The following is a 21,243-nucleotide window of genomic DNA, read 5'->3' as shown; positions in this document are numbered from 1 at the left end:
TCTGCGGTTGTTATAGCAAAATGTGTGTGGACCCTAACTTCAGACTGAGTGTTAGGGCTCAGGCTAGTCCAGTCTCAAATAGGTTGTTGGCAATTTATTTTTTTTTCCCGTAGGGATGAAGAAATGGATGGGGAGTGGGAAGCTCCTCGGATCCCTAATCCAAAGTGTGAGACTGCACCTGGTTGTGGACACTGGGTGCGTCCTATGAAGAATAACCCAAACTATAAAGGAAAATGGAAAGCACCTCTGATCGATAATCCTAATTATCAGGTAATAGCAATATTGTAGGTTGTTAAAAGGTAGAGATTTCAACAGAGCGAGCAAGTCAAGTGTATTTATATTTAAATATAAAGTATATTTAGCTAGGCTCTTTCACAGTATATTTATATTTAAAATGAGTTTGAATACACTCACTGAACATTTTGAGCTTTTTTGTATTGAATGCACCTTTTTTCTTCACGTATACTAGAAAATAGAAATGCTCTCTATAGTAAAACACTTTCTCTGTTGGAAGTTGCTTTTGCAATGATTTGCACTGGTACCGCTTATTCAATGTGCTCTGTAGAATTGTATTCTGAATTATGTTATCGTTTAATGAAATACTTTTCTCTTTTGTTGGGGTTTTAAGTATGGGTCTGTTAAAAGAATGAAACCTTTCAGTAAGCAGATTGATGTACTAGGTCAAGCTTTAGAGGAAGCATCAATTTTGGATAACTAAATTCCCCTCCTCCCCTCCAGATATAAGAGGTAGTCAGTTGGATATTAAAGGTAGTTACATTGTATTAGTTACGGCTGGGGATTGTGTTGAGCCCAAGGTCCTATAAGCACATTTGTAAACAAAATTTGGCTCTGATTTGCACAGGCGTTACAAGGCTGAATTTTCCTACCCTAAGATTTTCACTAACCTGTCTGGTTACAGTCGCTGTCAGTTTATATACTGGAAGGGACCGTGTGGATCATGGCAGGTATTTCCCCTGCAGTCTTAGGCCAGTAGGCAATAGATGCTTACCTCGGAAGATTTCATCACTGGCCACAAAATATTGTACATTTACGAAAATGTATATGCTGTATTCACAGAATCAGAGAACAATCGGGGTTGGGTGGCACCTCTGGAGACCTCCCAGCCCAACCCCACCCCTGCCAAAGCAGGGTCACCCAGAGCGGGCTGCACGGGATCACGTCCAGGCGGGTTCCGAGTGTCTCCAGAGAAGGAGACCCCCCGGCCCCTCTGGGCAGCCTGCCCCAGTGCTCTGCCACCCTCACGGTGAAGAAGTTCTTCCTCACGTTCAGAGGGAGCTGCCTGTGCCTCAGCGTGTGCCCATGCCCCTCGCCCTGTCGCTGGGCACCGCTGAAAGAGCCTGGCCCCGTCCTCCTGCCGCTGGCCCTGAAGATGTCTGCAGCCATCGATCAGAGCCCTCTCAGCCCTCCCTTCCCCAGGCTGAGCAGCCGCGGGTGTCCCAGCCTGCCCTCCCCCGGGAGGTGCCCAGGCCCCTCAACCCCTGCGCAGCCCCCGCCGGGCCCTCCCCAGCAGCTCCCTGTCTCTGGAACTGGGGAGCCCAGCGCTGGGCACAGCACTCCCGGGGCGGCCTCCCCAGGGCCGAGCCGAGGGGCAGGATCCCCTCCCTGCGCCTGCTGGCCACGCTCCTCCTCACGCCCCCCAGGGCGCCACCGGCCTCCTGGGCCACCGGGGCTGGCTGCCGGCCCAGGGGCAGCTGCTGTGCCCCGGCACTGCCCGGCCCTTCCCCGCAGAGCTGCCTCCCCGCAGGCAGCCCCCAGCCCCTGCTGGTGCGTAGGGCTGTGCCCCCCCCGGGGCAGGGCCTGGCACCGGCCTCTGCTGGGCTCCATCAGGTCCCTCCTGCCCAGCTCTCCAGCCTGCCCAGCTCTCGCTGGATGGCAGCGCAGCCTCTGGGGCATCAGCCGCTCCTCCCGCCTTTGTACCAGCCACCAGCCTGCTGAGGGGACGCTCTGTGCCTTCGCCCAGGTCACCGGTGAATCAGCTGAACGGGACTGGGCCCGGCGCTGAGCCCTGGGCAGCACCGCTGGCCACAGGCCTCCAGCTGGGCTCTGCGCTGCTGGTCGCAGCGCTCTCAGCTCCGCCGTTCAGCCCGTTCTCAGTCCACCTCACTGTCCATTCATGTAAGGTGCTAAAGCACTTCGTGTTAGGAGAGAGAATGACTTCAAATAACTCTATTTTGCCTTTCGTTCATGTAAACTAAGTTGTGTTTTACTCCCTTGTACAAGCTTTTGTGACTAAGTATCTCAGACTCCTATATTAGTAGAGGGAAAAACATGACCTGAAAGGTGATTCTGAGCAAGGTCAGAGGGAGGTGGCTCTGCCCTCCTCATGCCAGGTAGTTTGCTGCAGAGCCACTTTATTTCCCTTTTTTCCCTAGCTGCAGTTTTAGCCACTGCTTTTTAACAAGACACTGGTCTCAGTTTCACTCAACCCTTCTTTTTACTGTAAGCGCTGATGGATAAAGTTGTCCCTCTCTGTGTCTCTAAGCGTTCTGGATTACTGCATTACTTCTTAACATGCATTAAACACTTAATCTAATGAAGGCTGCAGTATTTGATCCAAGAAATATATGCATACGTACGTATCTATATCTACACGCACAAATATCTAGCACCACAGTGTGTGATACTATAAATTATCAAAATAATATTAGAGATGGTCTTTAACGAAACTCCCTTCTGAACTGTTTTAACATTAGAAAATTATTTTCATCTTATTCTAAATAAAAATACTCTTACATTAAGAATACACTTCTACATTAATTTAACCCATTTAATACAAATCCATGCACAAGTGTACAGTGCAGTTTATTTCTCGCTGTCTGCTGTTACGATGCAATGCATGTGCAGGAGAATGAGGGCACAACCATGCTGCAAATATTAAGGAAGCAATCCAGGAATTCTGCACATTAACAGGTGGATGTCCAAGGTGGATTGTAATTTCTCAAAAACATTTCAAATCAGACTACTGTGGTATACCTTCTATTTTCAAATTTATATTGAGTTTTGCCTTGTGACCAAGAATTAAGTATCAGTACATACTGACTGTCAAATTATAGGATCCAAAACTTTATTTAAATAATTTACTTTCTACAAAAATATAGTCATACATAATACCCTTATTATTTTCTGTATTTAATTCAATGCACAATTCACTGAAAAGATTTACAATCCTCCAAACAATACCTCTTTAAGTTTCAAGTTATTCAAATGGTAAATTGTAGGCACTTCCTATTTAAAAAATATTAAACATAACTTATGCTACATTAAGGCTGAAACACACTTCTGTTAAGTTTGAGATTCATTTTCATGTTTTCAAGATGTTCCTATTTCTGTGGACTGCTCTAAATACTTGCAATGAATATTGACAACTTTTTTTTCAGTTTCTACTTTCCCTCCAAAACTGACTAGTTCTTAGTGGAGTTGAAAACTGTGTCCTTAATATTTTTCAAAAACATCCATATTTTTAGTTCTGGTGAAACTTACCATACTTTTTTGCTTAAGTCCCTGAGACAGGCTGTAATGCCTTATCAATTGTTTATCACAATATGTATCGAATGTTGCCATGCTAAGGTGAGATTTTTATATAAAACACCTTATCAAGAATATCTTATAGAAATTACTAACATAACTGGGTTCTTTATATCTTTTAACTATTAAATCTTTATATAAAGAATATTATCTCAACTCTTTCCTAATACACAGTATTAAGAATTAAATGGGTTTGGATTTGTTCTTTTCACCCAGCCAGTTTTTTGTTGCTGTTGGCCTAGTTTACAAGCAATTTGTAACAAGTGACATGGCAAAAGAAATCGTTTTTTTCAGTTTTCAGATGCCTTGATAAGTACCTGAAAAAAACCAAAAATACATTATTTTCTAAAATCTGCAGAAGCATTGCCTAAGACATTAGCTTTTCCCTTGTTCCAACTATAGCTATAGTTTAAGGCTGTAGTAATTCTCAGTAATTCTCTCCAGTTACTTCTGCCAAATACTTCCTACTTATGGGTTCACATGCATTCAGAAACTTGGGTGAAACTTGAATAATAAAAAAAAAGTAACATGTTCATCTGAAAAAATGTGCACATTATACCTAATATCCAAGATAGTGACTGGAAAAGCTAGAAAAGTCTCCCTGTCTCCTTTGGTTGGTTGGTTTATCATGACCCAAATTCTGGTGGCTGTACTTACAGCACTGCAAAACTGGAGAATTGCCCCATTTGAGTATTTCCAGCACTTTCTATGAAGTAAATTTAAGTTCTCCCCTGAATAATTACTATAATTCAAAGTCCCATTCAAAATTAAATAAAAATTAATGATTATCAATACTGTATGGTAAGAAGAACTGAAATTCATTTAATAAAGTTTTAATTAAAATGTTTTTATTAACATGCTTACCTCACTAATGATTGCCCATACAGGAGAATCAGAATTGACCAATAAACGAATAGCCTGTATTTTTCCTATTGACTGATCGACACTGCCTTCTGCAATTCCATTTTCAAAAGCCCCTAAATAAAAAATAAAACAAGACCTGTAAAAGCTTATATCAGAATGAAATACACTTCCAAGTAAATTTATACAAAAGCTCTAAATTCCAAATTATAAATTAACTCCAGCGATAGGACATTAGGGGAAAAAAATCTTTTGGAAGAGGTCAAACAGTAAGATGAAGCTATAAACAAGAAGGATTCATTCCTTCAGTTACAGCAACTAGGAGCTGGAGAAGAATACAAGAAAACAAAGAATCTATAGCTACAAATGTTAAAAAAAAAATTTATATGTGTTAGTAGTGACCATATACATATGGCGCACATGTTCATGTAAATAATCTAAAAGAGCTTTTTCTGAAAAGTAAGATTATTTTTAAAAAGATATTTTTAGGAATCATGGACCAGTTCTGCTGCATTTTTTCACCAGTTCAATGCTTTTGAACTAACCTTGTTAAACTGGCATTAAATCGCTGCAGACAAATGAAAAACGCTCATCCCATGTCTGATATTAATTTCTGATCAACTTGCTTGTGCAACTGTGAGTTGCCAGCATTTCAGGTTGGACCTCTACTTAGAACAAAACAGCCATGAGGAGCTAGGAGAGAGGAGCCGAGGTGGGAGAGAGGAGCAAGTCAAAGCAAACCAGAAGCCCTGGTGAGGTGAAAGTGGTTCATTGGGAGAAAAGTGCAGTTATGTGGTAGAAAAGACAGAAGAAAGTGGCAAGCAAAGCATATCTCCCAATAGTCTGTTTCTGTTTGCATAGTAGCATTTTAGTTGAGGTAACAGCAGAACCCGGGCCTTGGCAAACACGCGGAGAATCCCCAGTTCATTTAAGAGAAGCCCCGCACCACCCTGAGGAAGGAAGAAGGGGAAGCAAGGGTGGGGGTCAAAAGGGGGTTCTCCATTGCCTTATGCTTCCCCTTCATTTCAGGCTGGAGCACTAGCTAATGCTGTCATAATCAAGAAATCCTTATCTTCAGCTAAGGCTGCAAAATCCAAACCAGAATCAATTATCCGATGTTGGGGGCTGACCCTGGCCGGACACCCGGTGCCCACCGGAGCCGCCCTGTCACTGCCCTCCCCAGCCGGGCAGGGGGAGAGAAAATGCAGCAAAAGGCGCCTGGTTGAGACAGGGACAGGGAGCGCCCTCCGTTACCGCCATGGGCAAAAAGGACCTGACTTGGGGAAATTAGTTTAATTTATTACCAATCCGATCAGAGTAGGGTAACGAGAAATAGACCCAAACCTCAAAACCACCTTCCCCCCACAGCTCCCTTCTTCCTGGGTTTACCTTCCCTCCCGATCGTCTCTCCCCCGCCACCCCCCCAGCAGCGCAGGGGAACAGGGGTCACCTCAGCCCCCCACACGCTGTCCCTGCCGCCCCCTCCCCCACAGGGGACCCCTCACACCCTGCCCTGCCCCAGCCGGGACCCCCGGCAGGCTGCCCCCCACCGCAGCCCCTCAGGCCCGGCGGGCTCCAGCGTGGGCCACCTGGCATCGGCTCCATCGGACACGGGGGAAGCTTCCAGCAGCTTCTCACAGAAGCCGCCCCTGTAGCCCCCCTGCTACCAAAACCTTGCCACACAAACCCAATACATCCTGTTAAGACCTTGCAGAGACTGCAGTTAATGTGCAGTAGCGCAAAGGGTTTCTTTTTGTCACTAGTTCACCTTGGAATATTACAGAGTTACTAAAATTCTCAAATGCAGAAATATTCTATATGTAAGAACAAAATTTCTGGTTCCGAAGTGACAGTAATCAATTTACCTATTTTTAAATATCCGTCTTTGGTTGCTGGGTAGTTAAATTTACCTCCATTGTCAACCAGTTCTTTCCTTAGCATTTCCTGTAAAAAAACAAAACAATAAAATCTCCAGAAATATTTTCTAGGGCATGACATTTTATGCTGAACATCATTCTTAACATGAAATAGCACTGTGCATTACAGTTGGAAATGAGAGACTTACATCAGCTGGCAACACTTCCACGGTGGTGTTAAACAGTTTGTCACCTGGGTGCTCCATGTTACCACTCCTGAAAAAATACCTGATGATATGAAGGTATATTATTTCCAGGTATTCTATACTTTAGAAAAGTTCTAGGGAAGTAATTCTTTCCAGATTTGATAGAAAGTTTTAAATACCTTTTCTTTAATTAGTTGTGGGCTATAAAGAACAGAAATAGGCGTTGAAACTTCCCACTGTGTGATCAAATCATATTAGAAGCTTTTTATTTTAAACAGAACAAGCATTAAAACCGTCTTTTGCTGGAGCCAGGAATGCAAGTGTTCCCCCTTTCCAGTGCTCAATTTCTAAATAAATTAACTTTCCAGGTTTAAACAGCTAAGGAAGATCTGCCCTCTGATCTGTTCCTATCATCCTACAGCCAAAGGTGAGATGGGCCTTTGGAATGCAATGGCAGGAAAAATCCCTGTTTCTGCTAGACCATATGCTACATGCCAAGAGAATCCCCCTTTTTATCAATACTGTTCAATTCAGGTGCTTCTAAATAATCTCCTTTATAGCCAATGAACAGCAGCACTGTCAAAGCTAGAATCCAAGCAAAAAACAATTATGAGATTAAAAAAATAAGAATAAAAATCCCTGTTTGGTTTTAAATGTCTGGCATTAGAGTTCTTAGGCTTTTAGATCCAAAAAGGGCTAATGAAATTTAAAGCATCAGTCTCCCTTTTCTGGTATCAAACATTCAAGACGACCACCAAATATTACAGGATTAACTATACATTTTCACAGGATAGCAATGGGATGAGGCTGGGACTAGCGATTAGGCAATACCATCTGTAAATGAGTTTCATCCAGTACAGCTTCCTAATGACAGGGACATGCAAAAATACAGGCTACCCAAGCTTCCCAAAGCAAAATCTAGTTAACTGTTGATCACAGAACACCAGTGTTTATTACGACTGTTATTTAGCGCAGCTCACTAGATGGAGATACAGGCTTGCTTTCTTAAGATTTTTTTTTTTTTTAAATAGATGAGACATCTACAGTCTTTGCAAAAATGGAAGTCTCAGTTTTGTGACCAATTTGGCGAGGAAGTGTAACAACTGTGAAGGAGTTTTCTCTCTGAATTATCATTAGAGAGATATGGTCATTATGGTAATTTGTGTCAGAGACACTCTCCTGGAACCACATTTCTTGCTGGGTTATTTAACTCAGATCTGTTCTCCAGTCTGACACAGAGAGAAGAAGAAACTTTGCTGAACCAGGCAGAACTGCTTCTTTTGTTGCCAGCCTCAGTTTGTATTGTTCATAAAGTAAGTCCTTCTGAAAAACACTTCCCTGTCTCCAGCTACAGGTGTCTCTTCCTTTCAAATACACCCAAGCTGAATGATTTGAAGATAGAGAAGACAGTTTCATCCTTTAGAATGAGAAAAATATGCAAGGTGGATTTTGGCTGTAGATCCAAACACATGAAATTAGAAGTTTGGCTGTGACCCAAGTGTTCAAGCTGCCATTACAGGCAATGGAGATACACTCCATGCAGTCACAGCAACTGACTCAGGTGACCAAACAGAGAATGAGATGAAGGTGTCTAGCTTCCACTGACTGCATCAAGTAGATCTCTGCCACATATAGTAGGAGCTTACACATCTGCCTTATGTAGACATCTCTACGGTAAACACCTACATTCAAGTCTTTGAATCTTCAATTGAATCCCACCTTTATTAATTCACTTTTCATCATTTCCCCACAATACTTGTATTTTCTCTTTGCTTTCACCTACGCTGCTAAGTGTGTGGTCTGGGACATGGCCTTTGACTTGACATCATGCAAACAACCTTTCTGTTGACAACTACAGAAATAAAGCTTTCACTGACTCCATTGATGAGTTATTATGTTATATATATTATCCTATATATTATCATTATAATATATCATTAATTAAAAACAAATTCCTTTGAGAATTATCTTAAGAGAATTTAACAGAAGAAATAAAGGGGAAAATATCCAAGAAGCTCTCTAATTACCAAGGAAAAAATGTATTTCAGGAGGGAAGGTCAAGAAAGGGAGCAGATAAATTGCAAATCATTGATTTTTTGTCAGTAAAGAGGCTATGGTTTATGCGCATGGTTAAGCCCTGGTGATTTTGAACAGACTCAGTAATTTCCAAACTGGACACATGTAGGCTTCCATATTCTATATCATGTGATACTTACTTTTCAACTTTTAGTGGATTTAAAAAGGTGAAGCTGATGTAGTCACCTGCCACTGGAGCTGAAGCCCAAAACCAGTCTTTTCCTTTATAAACTTTTTCCAAGGTATATTGCTGGTATATTCTTAGGCTTGTATCCACTTTTGCAGGTGGATTATTATGTGCTTTATGTAGCACGTTTTGGCCAAAATCTTTATCCTGTTGGATATAAAGAAATGTAATTTCGTTCATAAAAAAAAAAAAAAAAAAGTGCTCCTATATCTTGAATTACTACAGGAAGCTATTCCAGAAAATAATTACCTCAGTGTCAAAAATACACAATCTATTTCTAACACAAACAGAATATTCATTTCAGTGTAATCACTGAGACTTAATGTTATAATTTGCAGACAGAGCTGTACCGATTGCTTCTCAGTTGCCTAGATTTCAAAATAAACTTCACCACAGTAGGCTATTTCATAGTTTTCTACTATGCCTTCTGCCAGAACATCTGATACTGGTCTCCGCTAGAGGCTAGGTGAACCTCTAGTCTGATCCAACACAGCAATTCCAATGATCTCACAGCTAGTCTAAATGGGGCCATCAGGACATCCCTGAAGTCTGGGGATTGCTCTTGTCCTTATCAGATACACGGTAGATCCGCAGTTTCCCCTCCAAACTCTCCCTAAAAATCTATGGCCGTCACAATAGCCACACCCTTACGGTACCAGTATACCTTCTTCTTAATAGTCCACGGTAGATTATTCAGCCAAAACAAATCATCACAGCCGTTTGTGTCTGTAATGGTGCAGAGCACGTGAAACCTTGTGCTGCAGAGAGGGTTCCTACATGCCATGAAATGCTACTATGACTGGTACAAGTGTTCAGATTAGAGATGCAAAGATGTCTGTGGAGCAGCAGTGTGCCCCACCTGCAGTTCAGATCCCAGGTCAGCGTTCTCCCCCAAATCCCCTAACTGGATAGGGAAATGCCATCTAATGCCAAAGATGCAATGCTTGAAACTGATTTGAGAAACAAGTTGGAACACAAGCTTATAATTTAGAAATAGGGCATTAATTTCTTGTCCTTACTTTCAAATTTTGTATCTTCCCAGCCAATGATGAATAAATTCCTACATGCTGAAAGAGAGATGGTTTAGCACGGATACGTAACTTTGCCTTTTCCTTTTCACAGTGTATCTGGAAAGAAAGTAAAATAAAAGGGAATGAAGGTGTACTTAAATGAAGGAGAGAGACACTAAGTTCCATAAAGCAATTTCATTCTGTATTTAATATCTATATTTAAATGAATAACTGTTAGATTAACAGTCACCTTATTTCAAATACACTGTTTCTAGACCTGAACTTGTAATTCCAGTCATGGTGCTATGTAGATTTAAAGGCTCAACCACCACTAATGTAGGGATTTCTGCACTGTATGCCATCAATCACACCTCAGAGTGGCAAAAATGGATCTCAGATCTGAAACTGATTTTTTTTTTAACTGTTTCTGGCAAATTTCATTTCAACTCTTGGCCTTGCCGTATCATTCTAATTAAACTATTTTGACCAAAAGTGACCTTCTTGAGATAGGTTCTGGTTACATTTCAACCTTTATCATTTTGGCTCTTGCTGCTATGTTTGAGAGGCTTATAATGTACTGTACTATAAGTTATGTATCTTTTACCTTATAATCTGATAAAGCACTTGGGATACTGTATTTCAATCCCGATTTTCCAGTTAAGTACACTTTGTGACATGATATATACCATGGAATTACATAACTGTAATCGGTACTAATCTTGGAGTTTCTTGATTTTTGAATGATAGCAAATTACTATTTTAAATGTAATTTTAGCTCTGTATCTATAGAGCATCATAGTTTGATACAATGAAGCGAACATGCTACAATAATTAATGAGGTGTAATGAAGCATAATGGCAGGGAACAGAACAATGAGCTAAAATGAGACTCCTTGGGCTCTGCCCTCGGTTTTGCCACAGAATTATTATATGAGTTTGGAAGATCATTTAACTTCTCTGTGTCACAGGTCTTACATCCTTAGATTTGAGGGGATAATGTCTTTACCTCTTCAGTCAAGTGCCTTCAGTTCCATAAAAGAAAAATGTTACATAAACTTTATCAATACCTTCTGAAGCTAGAAGGGATAAAGACTTCACTCAGCTGGTTTAAACACCAAAACTCATGGGGGATTTATGGTTTCCACAGTAGTACTAATTAAAAGTTCAAAAACACCTGGAAGGCTATAAAAATAACCAAGTATTTTTATGTTTGCCCACAGCAGATGTTCAGCAAAACAATGTAAAAACACAATGCATGCAAACTGATCCATTGGCAGCTGTTTCTTTGAAAAGCACGCTATACTTTTGTTAGAAAAAAAAAATCATTAGAAGAAAATAAATTTGCGAACTTTCTACCGACAGGGTTTGCAGTTCATCCCCTATAATAACGCGGTCTCTAGCATGTCTCCTGTTATGCTACGGCAGCACCACCAAAAGAGCTACTTAGGGTAGCGGCTGAGAATAACCAGCAGCACTGGACTGGTGTGGTCATTTGTGCAGAAACTGAGATAAGGCTCCTCGCTGGGGCAGGGCTCCCGTCTGCAGCCTGCTGGTCCCCGCCACACTTGCTAGGTAATGTGCTGCTGCATATGATCACAGAGCCACAGTCTGGGTTCAGAGGGACCTTTAAAAATCATGTAGTTCCAACCCCCTGCCACGGGCAGGGACACCTTCCAGTATCCCAGGTTGCTCCCAGCCCCGTCCAGCCTGGCCTTGAGCACTGCCAGGGACGGGGCAGCCACAGCTGCTCTGGGCAGCCTGGGACAGTGCCTCACCACCCTCACCGTAAAGAATTTCTTCCTAATATCTAATCTAGATCTACCCTCTTTCAATTTAAGACTGTTGCCCCTTGTCCTGCCACAACAGACCCTGGTAAAAAGTCTTTCACTGTCTTTCTCATAAGCCCCCTTTAAGTACTGGAAGGCCGCTGTAAGGTCTCCCCGGAGCCTTCCCTTCTCCGGGCTGAACAACCCCAGCCCTCCCAGCCTGTCCTCACAGGAGAGGTGCTCCAGCCCTCCGATCATCTTTGTGGCCTTCCTCTGCACTTGCTTTAACAGGCCCACGTCTTTTGTACGGTGGCCCCCAGAACAAATGATGGTTCACAGGAGGTAAACATGAAGTTTCTGAACCACACAGAGATCTGATGGCTCTGATCATCACAAACTGTCTTTTCCAGCTCAGTGAACAGACGTGGCTGAATCTTGCTATGTTAATACTCAGCCCAGGCTGAAAACACGCCAGACACCCATCACCACAGGATGGCACATAAAAGCCACAACCTGGTGCCCCGTTGGCGCTCCTGTGAGGTGCAGTGTGTGATCACTTAGCGACATCCTTAGTTGCTCGGAAAGGGGAAAGTGTGAGGATTTCTGTCAGCTTGCCCTCTCTGGCGCCTGTATGAAAGCCCACTGCCTTAATCTGTTGAACAGAGGAGCAGCAGCAGCCGGGACCCTTGTTCTTCTCCCAGCCTCCACTTTCTGCATTCCCACAAATAGTCCAAGCAGGTCATGCCGCTGGTCATTCTCACCCCAGGGCTGCTCGAGACTGACGTGTCTCAATAGGTTTTTGCTGCCCGCAGCAATTGAAATTGCAATTGCAGAAGTGAAACTCACTAGAAACTTGCTGATACCGCTCTGCTTCAGCTCGGCCAGGGCAGACGCGCCTGAGCTGCTTGCCTGCCTTTCAGGAGCACAGCTTTGTTTTAAGGGTGAATCAGGTCTTATAAGCTAGAAGACTCATTTAAAAAATAAAAGTAAAATGTTTCATTGAGTTGGCACATGCTAGAACAGATCTAGAATAGGTGATGTTAACATAACAGTATCTTTTTTTTTAATTCTGTTATCACAGGTTGGCAAGAACCTAAATTAAAGGTACTTGAGGCTCACTCTGACTCCTATGAGCCAGCCTAACCCATGCAGTAGGATGTCTTACTCTTATCTGTATGAAGTGGGAACAGAGACTCCTCCAGTGGCCTCACTAAGTGTAGAAGCAGGGACCTTCCGTTATCCCCAGGGGTCACCCCTGCTACGCAGTAAAACTTGAAGCTTGTTTGTTCCGCTCCCCTCCATCTCCAGCTCTGCACAACTCCTGTCTGTCTCTTCTCCCTTCTTTATTAATGCAAAAGTAAAAAAAACTAGCTACACAAATCAAATAAAACTCTTCAGCCTTAAAAACCAAGAAGGAGCAGAAGCTCTGGTCAGTCCTCTATGGCACAGTCTGTTATACAAGAAGCGTGTGGGCAGTGACCAGCACCAAAGACTGGTGAGAGAAAAAACACAAAAGGACATACAGAAATACTCAGCATATCATTTGGCTCACCTGTAGTGCTAGAAACGGCACCTTTTGCAATTCAACACAACTCTTTCTTTCATTTTTATTGAAAAGTGTCATTTAGTTCGATCAATCTACGTGTTTCCCTGCACGTTTGGTTATTTTTCAGGCAAACAGTCAGTGTTTTTCCCAGATAGCAAAAGATTTAAAGCAAAACACTTAAGTTCAGCTTCCTGAAAGAAAGGAATTGGTACGCAAAATTCAGAATGACTGTGATTGCAAAACTGTATGCTTTACTGACTTTCATATTAGCAGGTCAGCAGAAAGTTATGCAAGTGGTAGCCCACGTAGCTTTACATATGCAAAATTTTCTTTGGTGTTGCAGGGTTGCCTACGTGACCAGCTGCAGGCAGATGTGAGCTTGTGCTGTCCATGTTGTGAGCTGATGGAGGCAAAACAGCTCTGGTGTGGAAACGTGAATCTCTGTGTCAGGCATCTCCACGTGCCCTAATGGGCTCAAACACTGTGCCACTCTGTAGAGATCTGCAGCAGATCTTTCCCCACAAACTCCAAAGTAAGTCAGGTTTGAAAGATTTCTATTCTGTTTTTTGAAAATAAATTATTTTGCCACCAAGACTGTTTGAATATTACTTATGTTCATAAATTCATAGACATACTTACTGCATCCTTTTCTGGATTGCACACTTTAACCCAGAGCAGGTGGTCCATAAGCCAGTCTATGGGCTTATCTTTATAGAACATGAGAAAAAAATCCACTATGAGTGGCAAGTCTTCCGATTTAAACAATTTTCCTGAAAGCAAGACAAGAAGTTGCATATTCAGATATTTTCATTGCTGTGCAAAAACCACCAGCTTTATGTTTACTCCTGTCTTAAACACATGGATGTAATTCTGATAGTTAGTGAAAATTTCACACAGAGTCCAGCTTTGAAGAATTGCTTATCCTCCAGCTTGTTAGGATCTTGAACAGATTTCCATCCCATGCCTGGAGATATTCTCACACAGCCAACCAGTCAGTTAATAAAGCACACAGTTATATCCTGGTTCCAAACACAAATCTGCCAGTCACCTCTATCAGTGTGTCGGATAAAATGGAGTCTGAATAATTCCTTAAAATGCTACACATGCAATTTCACTGGCAATACTATACTGACTATCTTTAAATTAAGACCTAGGTATGAGAAGTGTTGCTTTTAAAATACTATCACTGTTCATTTCATTCTCTTGCTGTTTGTATCAGGATATTTTGTTAGGTTTCTTTGTTTGACCTAACACGTGTAAGGTGTGATCACAAGTAAATAGTATTAGAACCAGAGAAAAAATATAAAAAGAAAATTAGACTAAAAATAACAAAAATACTTCCCTATGATATGGGATGCATGTTCTGCTCCACAAAGGAAAGGAAGTGGATTTTTTTTTTTAATTGATTGTTCAAATTCCGTTCCTGAAAAGACTACACACTACAGGAGCACATAGTACCCCGAGATGAAACAATTTGCTTCTTATGGGAACCCAGCCACTAGATCCTAAGCTGAGGACACTCTGCATTAAAAAGACAGTTTTAAAGAGCACAAAAAGTAAAAGACTTTTGGTAGGAGCTTTCCTGAAGAACCAAGGGAGTTTTGATACGAGTCCTTCCATGCTTTGAAATGTAATTCTGAGTGAGAGCTACTTGACCTATGCAGCTCCAAGTCCAACTGATCCTGCTGAGGTCTTAATACTTACCAATAAATCCAAGCTGGGAGAACTCCAGAATCATCCACTCTTGGGACTGCTTAGCAGCAAAGTCTTTTATACTTTGAATATAACCAGGTTTGGCTATTATATCATCTTCTAGCTAGGTGAGGGAAAAAAGCAACAAAAAAGAGAAGGCAAGTGGTAGTTTTATTGCTTGCAGAGGGGGTGGTGACGTTGCCGTGTGTAAGCGATAACTGGATTGTGTTTGACTGGTGTGCAGTGTGCACCGAAGCTGTGCCAAAGTACAGTGGATTGCTATTTAGCTTCTACATATATCTCTGTTTCAGTATCATTCACTAAGTATTTATTTACACAAGTGACTATAATGCCATGAGTGCTCCTCACTTTCTTGAGTAAGGACGGCCTCCCTACCTTAAGGGGATCTCACTTAACAGAAAACACGAAGCAAAAAGATAGAGGTTAAGGAAGAAGACAGCAGACAGTTTGTACTGAAGTTGTAGAAGCACTGGTAAGCAGCAGGAGCAAACTGTTTGAGAAGAGAGGCATCTAAAGCAAACGGATGGAAGATCTGTAGAGCAGCCTGGGCAGGCTTTGTCGTACCTAAAAGGTGACCGAGAAGAACTGTGGATGAGTCCTGAGACACTAGTAGAAAGCAAGTTGTTTCAGGGAATACTAGTCATGAAAGAAGGAACGTGCTGTGAATCGCACTGAAGGACAGGAATACACAGAGCTTTTGAGGTGTTATGAAGGCTGACGCCGAATACAGCAGTAGAGCCAGCTAGAGGATACTTGGAAAAGGAGACTGACATCCATCAAGGAAATGGGAAAGGCCTTGGCTGCATTTTTGCACGGCTTTCAGAGAAGAATAAGGGGATCTGAAAAGCCAGAAGCTGTTCCATTACTAAAGCTGAGGATAATGAGTCCAGACAAGGAGTTTAGAGGTAACAACACAAAGGAAATAAATGAATTCCAGAAATAATTAGGGAGCAAGTAATTCAAAGTTTGAATTCAGTACGGATGTGAAAAACACAGCCTTCAGGAGAATGCTGTTGGGATGCAGTGTAATGATACAGTTAATTTGATCTAACTGCTGTACTTTGTTGGCCCTGGGGCTTGCCTGGTGGTGCTGGAATCTGGTTCAGAAAGCTAAATAAGTAGGAAATGACTGTTAGGAGAAAAAAAAAACCCAACCCATGGATTCCGGCTGGGTTTGTGTCCTCAACTGACTCAGCACAGAGTCAGCAGAGCTTCAGAGAGCAGACCCACAGGTTTTAGCTAAATTTGGCCATTATTGCAGGTGTAGGGGTGGCAGGGGAGAAATGCCTTGTCAACAGGGAACCCGGGAGGAAGCAGAACAAAGTTTGCAAAACAAGATTAAGAAATCTGGTTTGACCCTGTGAAGAGATCTGGTTTGACCCTGTTAGCTTTTGCTGATGGTAAGATAACAAAACCCAGACAGATGGAGACAAAACTGATCAAGATGAACGCATATTAACAGATTCTGAGATCTGGCGATGGCGCTGAGGTGACAGTTACGCAAAAGAGAACAACAGAAAAAAAAACAAAACCAAACATGAACTTACAAGAAATTTTGCATAACATTAAGTAAGATAAGAGTATTATCCAGTAGCTACATGTAAAGGGAGAAGAACAAGGAATCAGAGAGTTTCAGAGAATACTTAGAAGGAAATTGAGGAGCACCCAAAAAAAGACAAAGGGCAAAAAGAGGAGTATCTCAAAAACCTAGTGAGACCACCGTATCGAGAAACACTAGAAGAAAGCATACACAAGTAGTAAAGATGAAAAATACAGAGGCTGTGATGTAAAGGGAGTGTGAATGTCGTTATGAACTGAGAGCAGTTTTGCATAGTGAGAAGCCCGAAACAGTCTTGTCTGAAATTGACATTAAAAGGTGAGTATTAGAGAATGTAGTTTGAAATCCTACGTAGCACAGGACGTTAAAAGTTATTTATTTAACCCTGTACTGAACCCTATAACTTGTGTTCAACTAAAGCACGTCTTCTTGAAAAGCATCTGCCATTGCTTAAGAGATTTCAGTATCGGTTCTTTTTCAGTAAGTTACACTATGTGTGATTATGAACGTTTAGGATGTGGTACCCAAATTCTACTTCCAGTTTTTCTGGCTTCAGCTTACAGTCACTTGTTTTTCATATGCTCTTATCTACCAAAGGAGATAATGCAGTGGTTGCACACAGCTGGATCCGGAAGTTTAAGATATGAACTGTCTATTCCACTTGCCCCATTGTCATGAGGACACCAGCAGAACACACAACCGCAGCTGATTTCCCTTCACTCATCAGCACTTGGGGATGAAAAAAAGATACAGGCGCAATAGCAAGGCTATGTACAGTTCCTAAATGATAGACAATAAATGGGTTTTCATTCATTTTTCTTACATGGGTTATCCATCTAAGAGAAGTAAAAACAAAGAAGCAGCAAAAAAATGGTAGCATACAATGGAAGTGTAGGCATCAGACAGGAAAGGATCTCCCTTTCGAAATTAGGGTATTTTTATATTTTGAATCACTGTTCAAATTGTGTGTGTGTGTTTGTATCAATACAAAGATTAGTAATGGGGGTGTGTGTGTGTCTGTATGTCTGTGTGTGTGACACTGGAGAAATTGTATTAATGGTATAATGGTGCACAGATAAGTGCTGCTGACAATATATGTTACCAGTATATACATCTATGTTACATATAAATGGACAAAGCTTCCCCAACCTCTACAAAGAAAAAAATAATGAGGTTGAAAAAAAGCATGGCAGTAGTTCAGTTAACTAAATTTGAAGTTTTTAACAGATTTTTAACTGAAGATACTAAAAGATCTATTTAATGCGTGGGGTTTTTTGGTTCATCTGAGTGCTAATAGAAAACACTTCCCCAAAACTGCTGTATCTGAGTTTCTTTCAGGTGCTTGCAGATTTGAAATGTTTAATTACTACAGAATGAACTAAGTCTACAGACACAAAGCACAAATTCATGTCCTCACTGCTAGGCTGGGATCCGAGCGCCTGCTTTTATGGCTACGTTAGATCCCATTATCTTGTCTCTGACATTATCACAAGTGTCTCAGGGGGTGGACTCCAGGAAGTGGAAACAAGTATTTGAAAGTTCTCTTCGCTTTTTATTGCTGATTAAGAAGACTTCACAGAAAAGCCTGAAAGAAGAAGTAGCTGGGGCGGGGCAGGGGGGGAGTAAAACCAGCAAAGTAGAAGGGATGCTTCAAGTAGAAGAGATGCTTTAAGCAGGAGAGCTTGAGATGACTGATAGGATTTATTGTCTATTTTCAAAGATTATGTTTGATTGGTAGGTAAGGTTCACCCACAGTGTAACCCCATTAGCTTTAATGGGCTTCACTTCACAAAGCTACTTCATTAAATCCTGATTCAGCAGTATCCTAGAATGAGTGTTTACGTATTTATTCAGCAAAGATCTTGCTTGACTCATGACATCAACTGTTCTGTAGCCATCAAGACTAATCATGTATGCTTATCTTCTTTCGAAATTCATAAGTTAATACCAGTCACCCAAATGATACTATTCCTGACAAAACATTAAATAAAATCTAAGCTAGATCAAGTGTTCCCTAAGATTGCTGAAGTAAATCTTTGTACCAGGCTGAGGAAAGGGATTTTTAAGTTATTTGCTTTCTGTTAATACAAGGCTTCCAAATGGAGGGAGATCATAACTAACTTTGTGGCAGCATGTGTTCCTCCTTTTCACCTGTACTCAGGGCAGACCAGCATCTGTGCTACATCTACTCTACACCTGCACTCAGGGCAGACCAACATCTGTGCTACAGAAGCGGCTACAGACTGGACACACAAATGAAGAAATGGATATACTAGGTAACGGTATGAGGAAGGCATAGTTTCTTTCTAAGAAAATTCTGAATGCAGCCATAACTGCCACTAGCCCATCACAATCCAGCTGTAACACAGTTCAGTCCTTATATAATACATATAGGGATATATATATAATATATCCAAATAACACAGTTCAGTCCTTATATGATGTCTCAGTTAAAAACCCCACATATTCTCAAAATTTCTTTAAAAATGGAAATACATAAGTAAGTAATTTCCATGCAAGCATGAATGCTCAGAGAACTTTGTAATAGAAAGGGCCATTAAGTATGCTTAACATTTCCCTTCACCGTGCCTTAATGCTCTAGTGCACTTAGAAGACTTGGGTAGCACTCTTGAAAACATATGAAAGTCATGGGAAAATACTTCATTTTCCAGTAAACCTTAACTGTTCAATAGATGACATTTTTCTTTGTCCACCTGTCTCTTGTGCCAACGCCAGATTTCAGAACAGAGCACAGGCTCCTGAGCAGCCCAGCTGCAATGCTTTTGTGTTAAATGCTGACGAGACTTGCCCAAGATGCCAGCTCTGGTGGTCATCTGCTTCTGGTAATCTTGTGATGTACTTAAGTGATACAGAGTCTGAGGCCTGTTGGAGCAGGAGAAGACCCAGGAAAACCAAGAACTAAACAAAACGCTGTTCTGAGTTTTTTTTAAAAAACTGTTGACATTCATGAGCTACATGAAATTTTCTGGAGGTGTTCCATTATTGAACAGTCATGATAAATTTGGCAAACTCTGGTGGCGATTATCATCTTTGTGCAGTGCAAATTAACAAAAACCTAGAATGATGGCTAAACTTAAGCCTGAATGCATGGGGATCTTCTTAAAGTCTAATACTCTAAATCCTCTGGAGAATTTAGGATCTGTACCAGCTTGCAGTTTAACCTTGTCTCCAGCATCGCGACACCGGTACGTTTCCGTGCCTGTAAGGGGGTTTTGGTTCATTGTGATCTGGGCTACAACCTGGACCCACCACCACTCTTCTGTCTTGCTGCACCAAGTGAAAACACATTAAACTGACTTTCTTAACCTAATCAAATTAGGGTTTCATGCTTCAGTTACCTTTACTCAACCTCACAAATGACAGGAAGGTACAGATGGATTTAATCAAATAGTACCTGGCTGCAGGATGTATATAAACACAGAACGTTGTGGATGCTTGTAAAGACCACAGGCAAAATACACAGAAAATGACAACAGATTGCTGTTCTTCTCGAGGCCTTTGAAACAAATTAAAATTGCCAAATCAGTACAGATCTATTGCAGCTACTTAATGATAATATGAACATACCTGTAAATAAAATGTTCCCTTAGGCTGGGCATATAGCATTAAAAAGCTATAATCCAGATTCTGTTTAGTTCTCCACCTAAACATAAGCAGCAAATTCTGATAAGCTTTTTGGGGGGATTGCAAGAGTTATTTCTATAATAAAAGCATTTCTAATGCTTTGCAGTTTTTCCTCTACAGTAAAATTGTAAAGTTGAGCATTCTAACTCATTGTTAAGTGAATACAAATTCCTCTATAATCAGTGTAAACATTTGTAAACAATTGGACTTGCCTATAAAAGTTAACATTAACTAAGCAAAAAATTTTGATCTGTATTAATGCAGCCTGAAACTAAATGCCTAACAAGTACATTCATGTCAAATGACTTAAAGATTCTACTCATTACATTATGAACAGTAGAGGTCAGCACACAATGATTATTTAAAGATCAAAAATTAGGTACTTTTACTGATGAACAACACAGAAGCAGGCTGATAAGCTTCATTTTCAGGTTTAAATCTGTTTAAAACACAGATTTTTCTCTACAAAGTACAGTCTCTCATTTCACCAGATTATAAAGCTGATGTTTGCTATCAATGCTAAAAGACTAGAGGAATTAATCAATATTGGCATAAAAGTCTGATTCAAATCTAATCATATCTGAAACTTAAGTATAAATATGTAAACATGCTTATGCTCTGAAAGATAAAAGGTTTCTAAACCCAATATGCATACACTTGCTGATTTCCTCCAACCTAAACTGTCAGTACTGCAGCTCTCTTGCTGCACTGTCGGGAAAACTTCTGACAAATTAGTTATTGCTGATTGAGAGAAAATTACTTTCCTCCAATAAATCAATTTTGTTGAATTATAATCTCTGTCTCAGTGAATTTGGGGCGCATGAGCGACTGAAATCACAGTTAGGATATATTATTAACAGTAGTATAAAATGTCCACGATCACCAAAAGTTAGGTCATTAATTAAACCCACAGTAGCTGTTACTAGTCAGCTAAGGGGCCACATGGGGTTTCCTTTGTGTGCTCACAGAGCATCTCCCTTACCTGTCACATAAAAGATTTTCCTATTTTTTCCTTTATGACCAGATCATCTAGCCTATCGCCCCTTGGCATGATCCATCTGGTTTAAAACCTGTGGGATGCCTAGAATCAAGACCCAGAGGAGAAGCCTTGGCTCTGACCCTGACACTGCTGTGCAGCACAGCTTTCCTCAAAAACCCCTTGTGTAATAATTTTTTTTAAAGTACACTTGCTGTCCATTAGCTCTGAAATACAAAAACATTATCATCTCAAACAGTGTTGACTTTTGCAGAATTTTCCGTTTTATACTCATAGC

At 41.1% G+C, this 21,243-nt stretch overlaps 1 protein-coding gene across 9 annotated transcripts in view; it reads right to left on the bottom strand.

Moving 5' to 3' along the window:
• Positions 1-2,774: 2,774 nt before the first annotated feature.
• Positions 2,775-21,243, bottom strand: part of MGAT4D (MGAT4 family member D) — a 39,929-nt gene continuing 21,460 nt past the window's right edge. For 6 of the 9 annotated variants that reach the window (XM_056362853.1, XM_056362881.1, XM_056362889.1 and 3 more), the window contains 9 exons: positions 19,913-19,988; positions 14,758-14,869; positions 13,693-13,823; positions 9,752-9,859; positions 8,686-8,879; positions 6,473-6,551; positions 6,273-6,351; positions 4,411-4,523; positions 2,775-3,863 (listed from right to left, as the gene is read on the bottom strand). In XM_056362853.1, coding sequence (XP_056218828.1) covers positions 3,837-3,863; positions 4,411-4,523; positions 6,273-6,351; positions 6,473-6,551; positions 8,686-8,879; positions 9,752-9,859; positions 13,693-13,823; positions 14,758-14,869; positions 19,913-19,988 — 919 coding nt within the window. In that variant the 3' untranslated portion in view covers positions 2,775-3,836. Of the gene's footprint in view, positions 3,864-4,410; positions 4,524-6,272; positions 6,352-6,472; positions 6,552-8,685; positions 8,880-9,751; positions 9,860-13,692; positions 13,824-14,757; positions 14,870-19,912; positions 19,989-21,243 lie in introns of those variants that run through there. The other 3 variants (XM_056362862.1, XM_056362915.1, XM_056362924.1) reach the window with 3 other exon arrangements.

Source organism: Falco biarmicus, chromosome 1, assembly GCF_023638135.1.
Source record: "Falco biarmicus isolate bFalBia1 chromosome 1, bFalBia1.pri, whole genome shotgun sequence".
In the NCBI taxonomy this organism is placed as follows: Eukaryota; Metazoa; Chordata; class Aves; order Falconiformes; family Falconidae; genus Falco; species Falco biarmicus.
The sequence above is the reverse complement of the archived record's forward strand: the minus strand, read 5'-3'. Positions and strand labels throughout refer to the sequence as shown.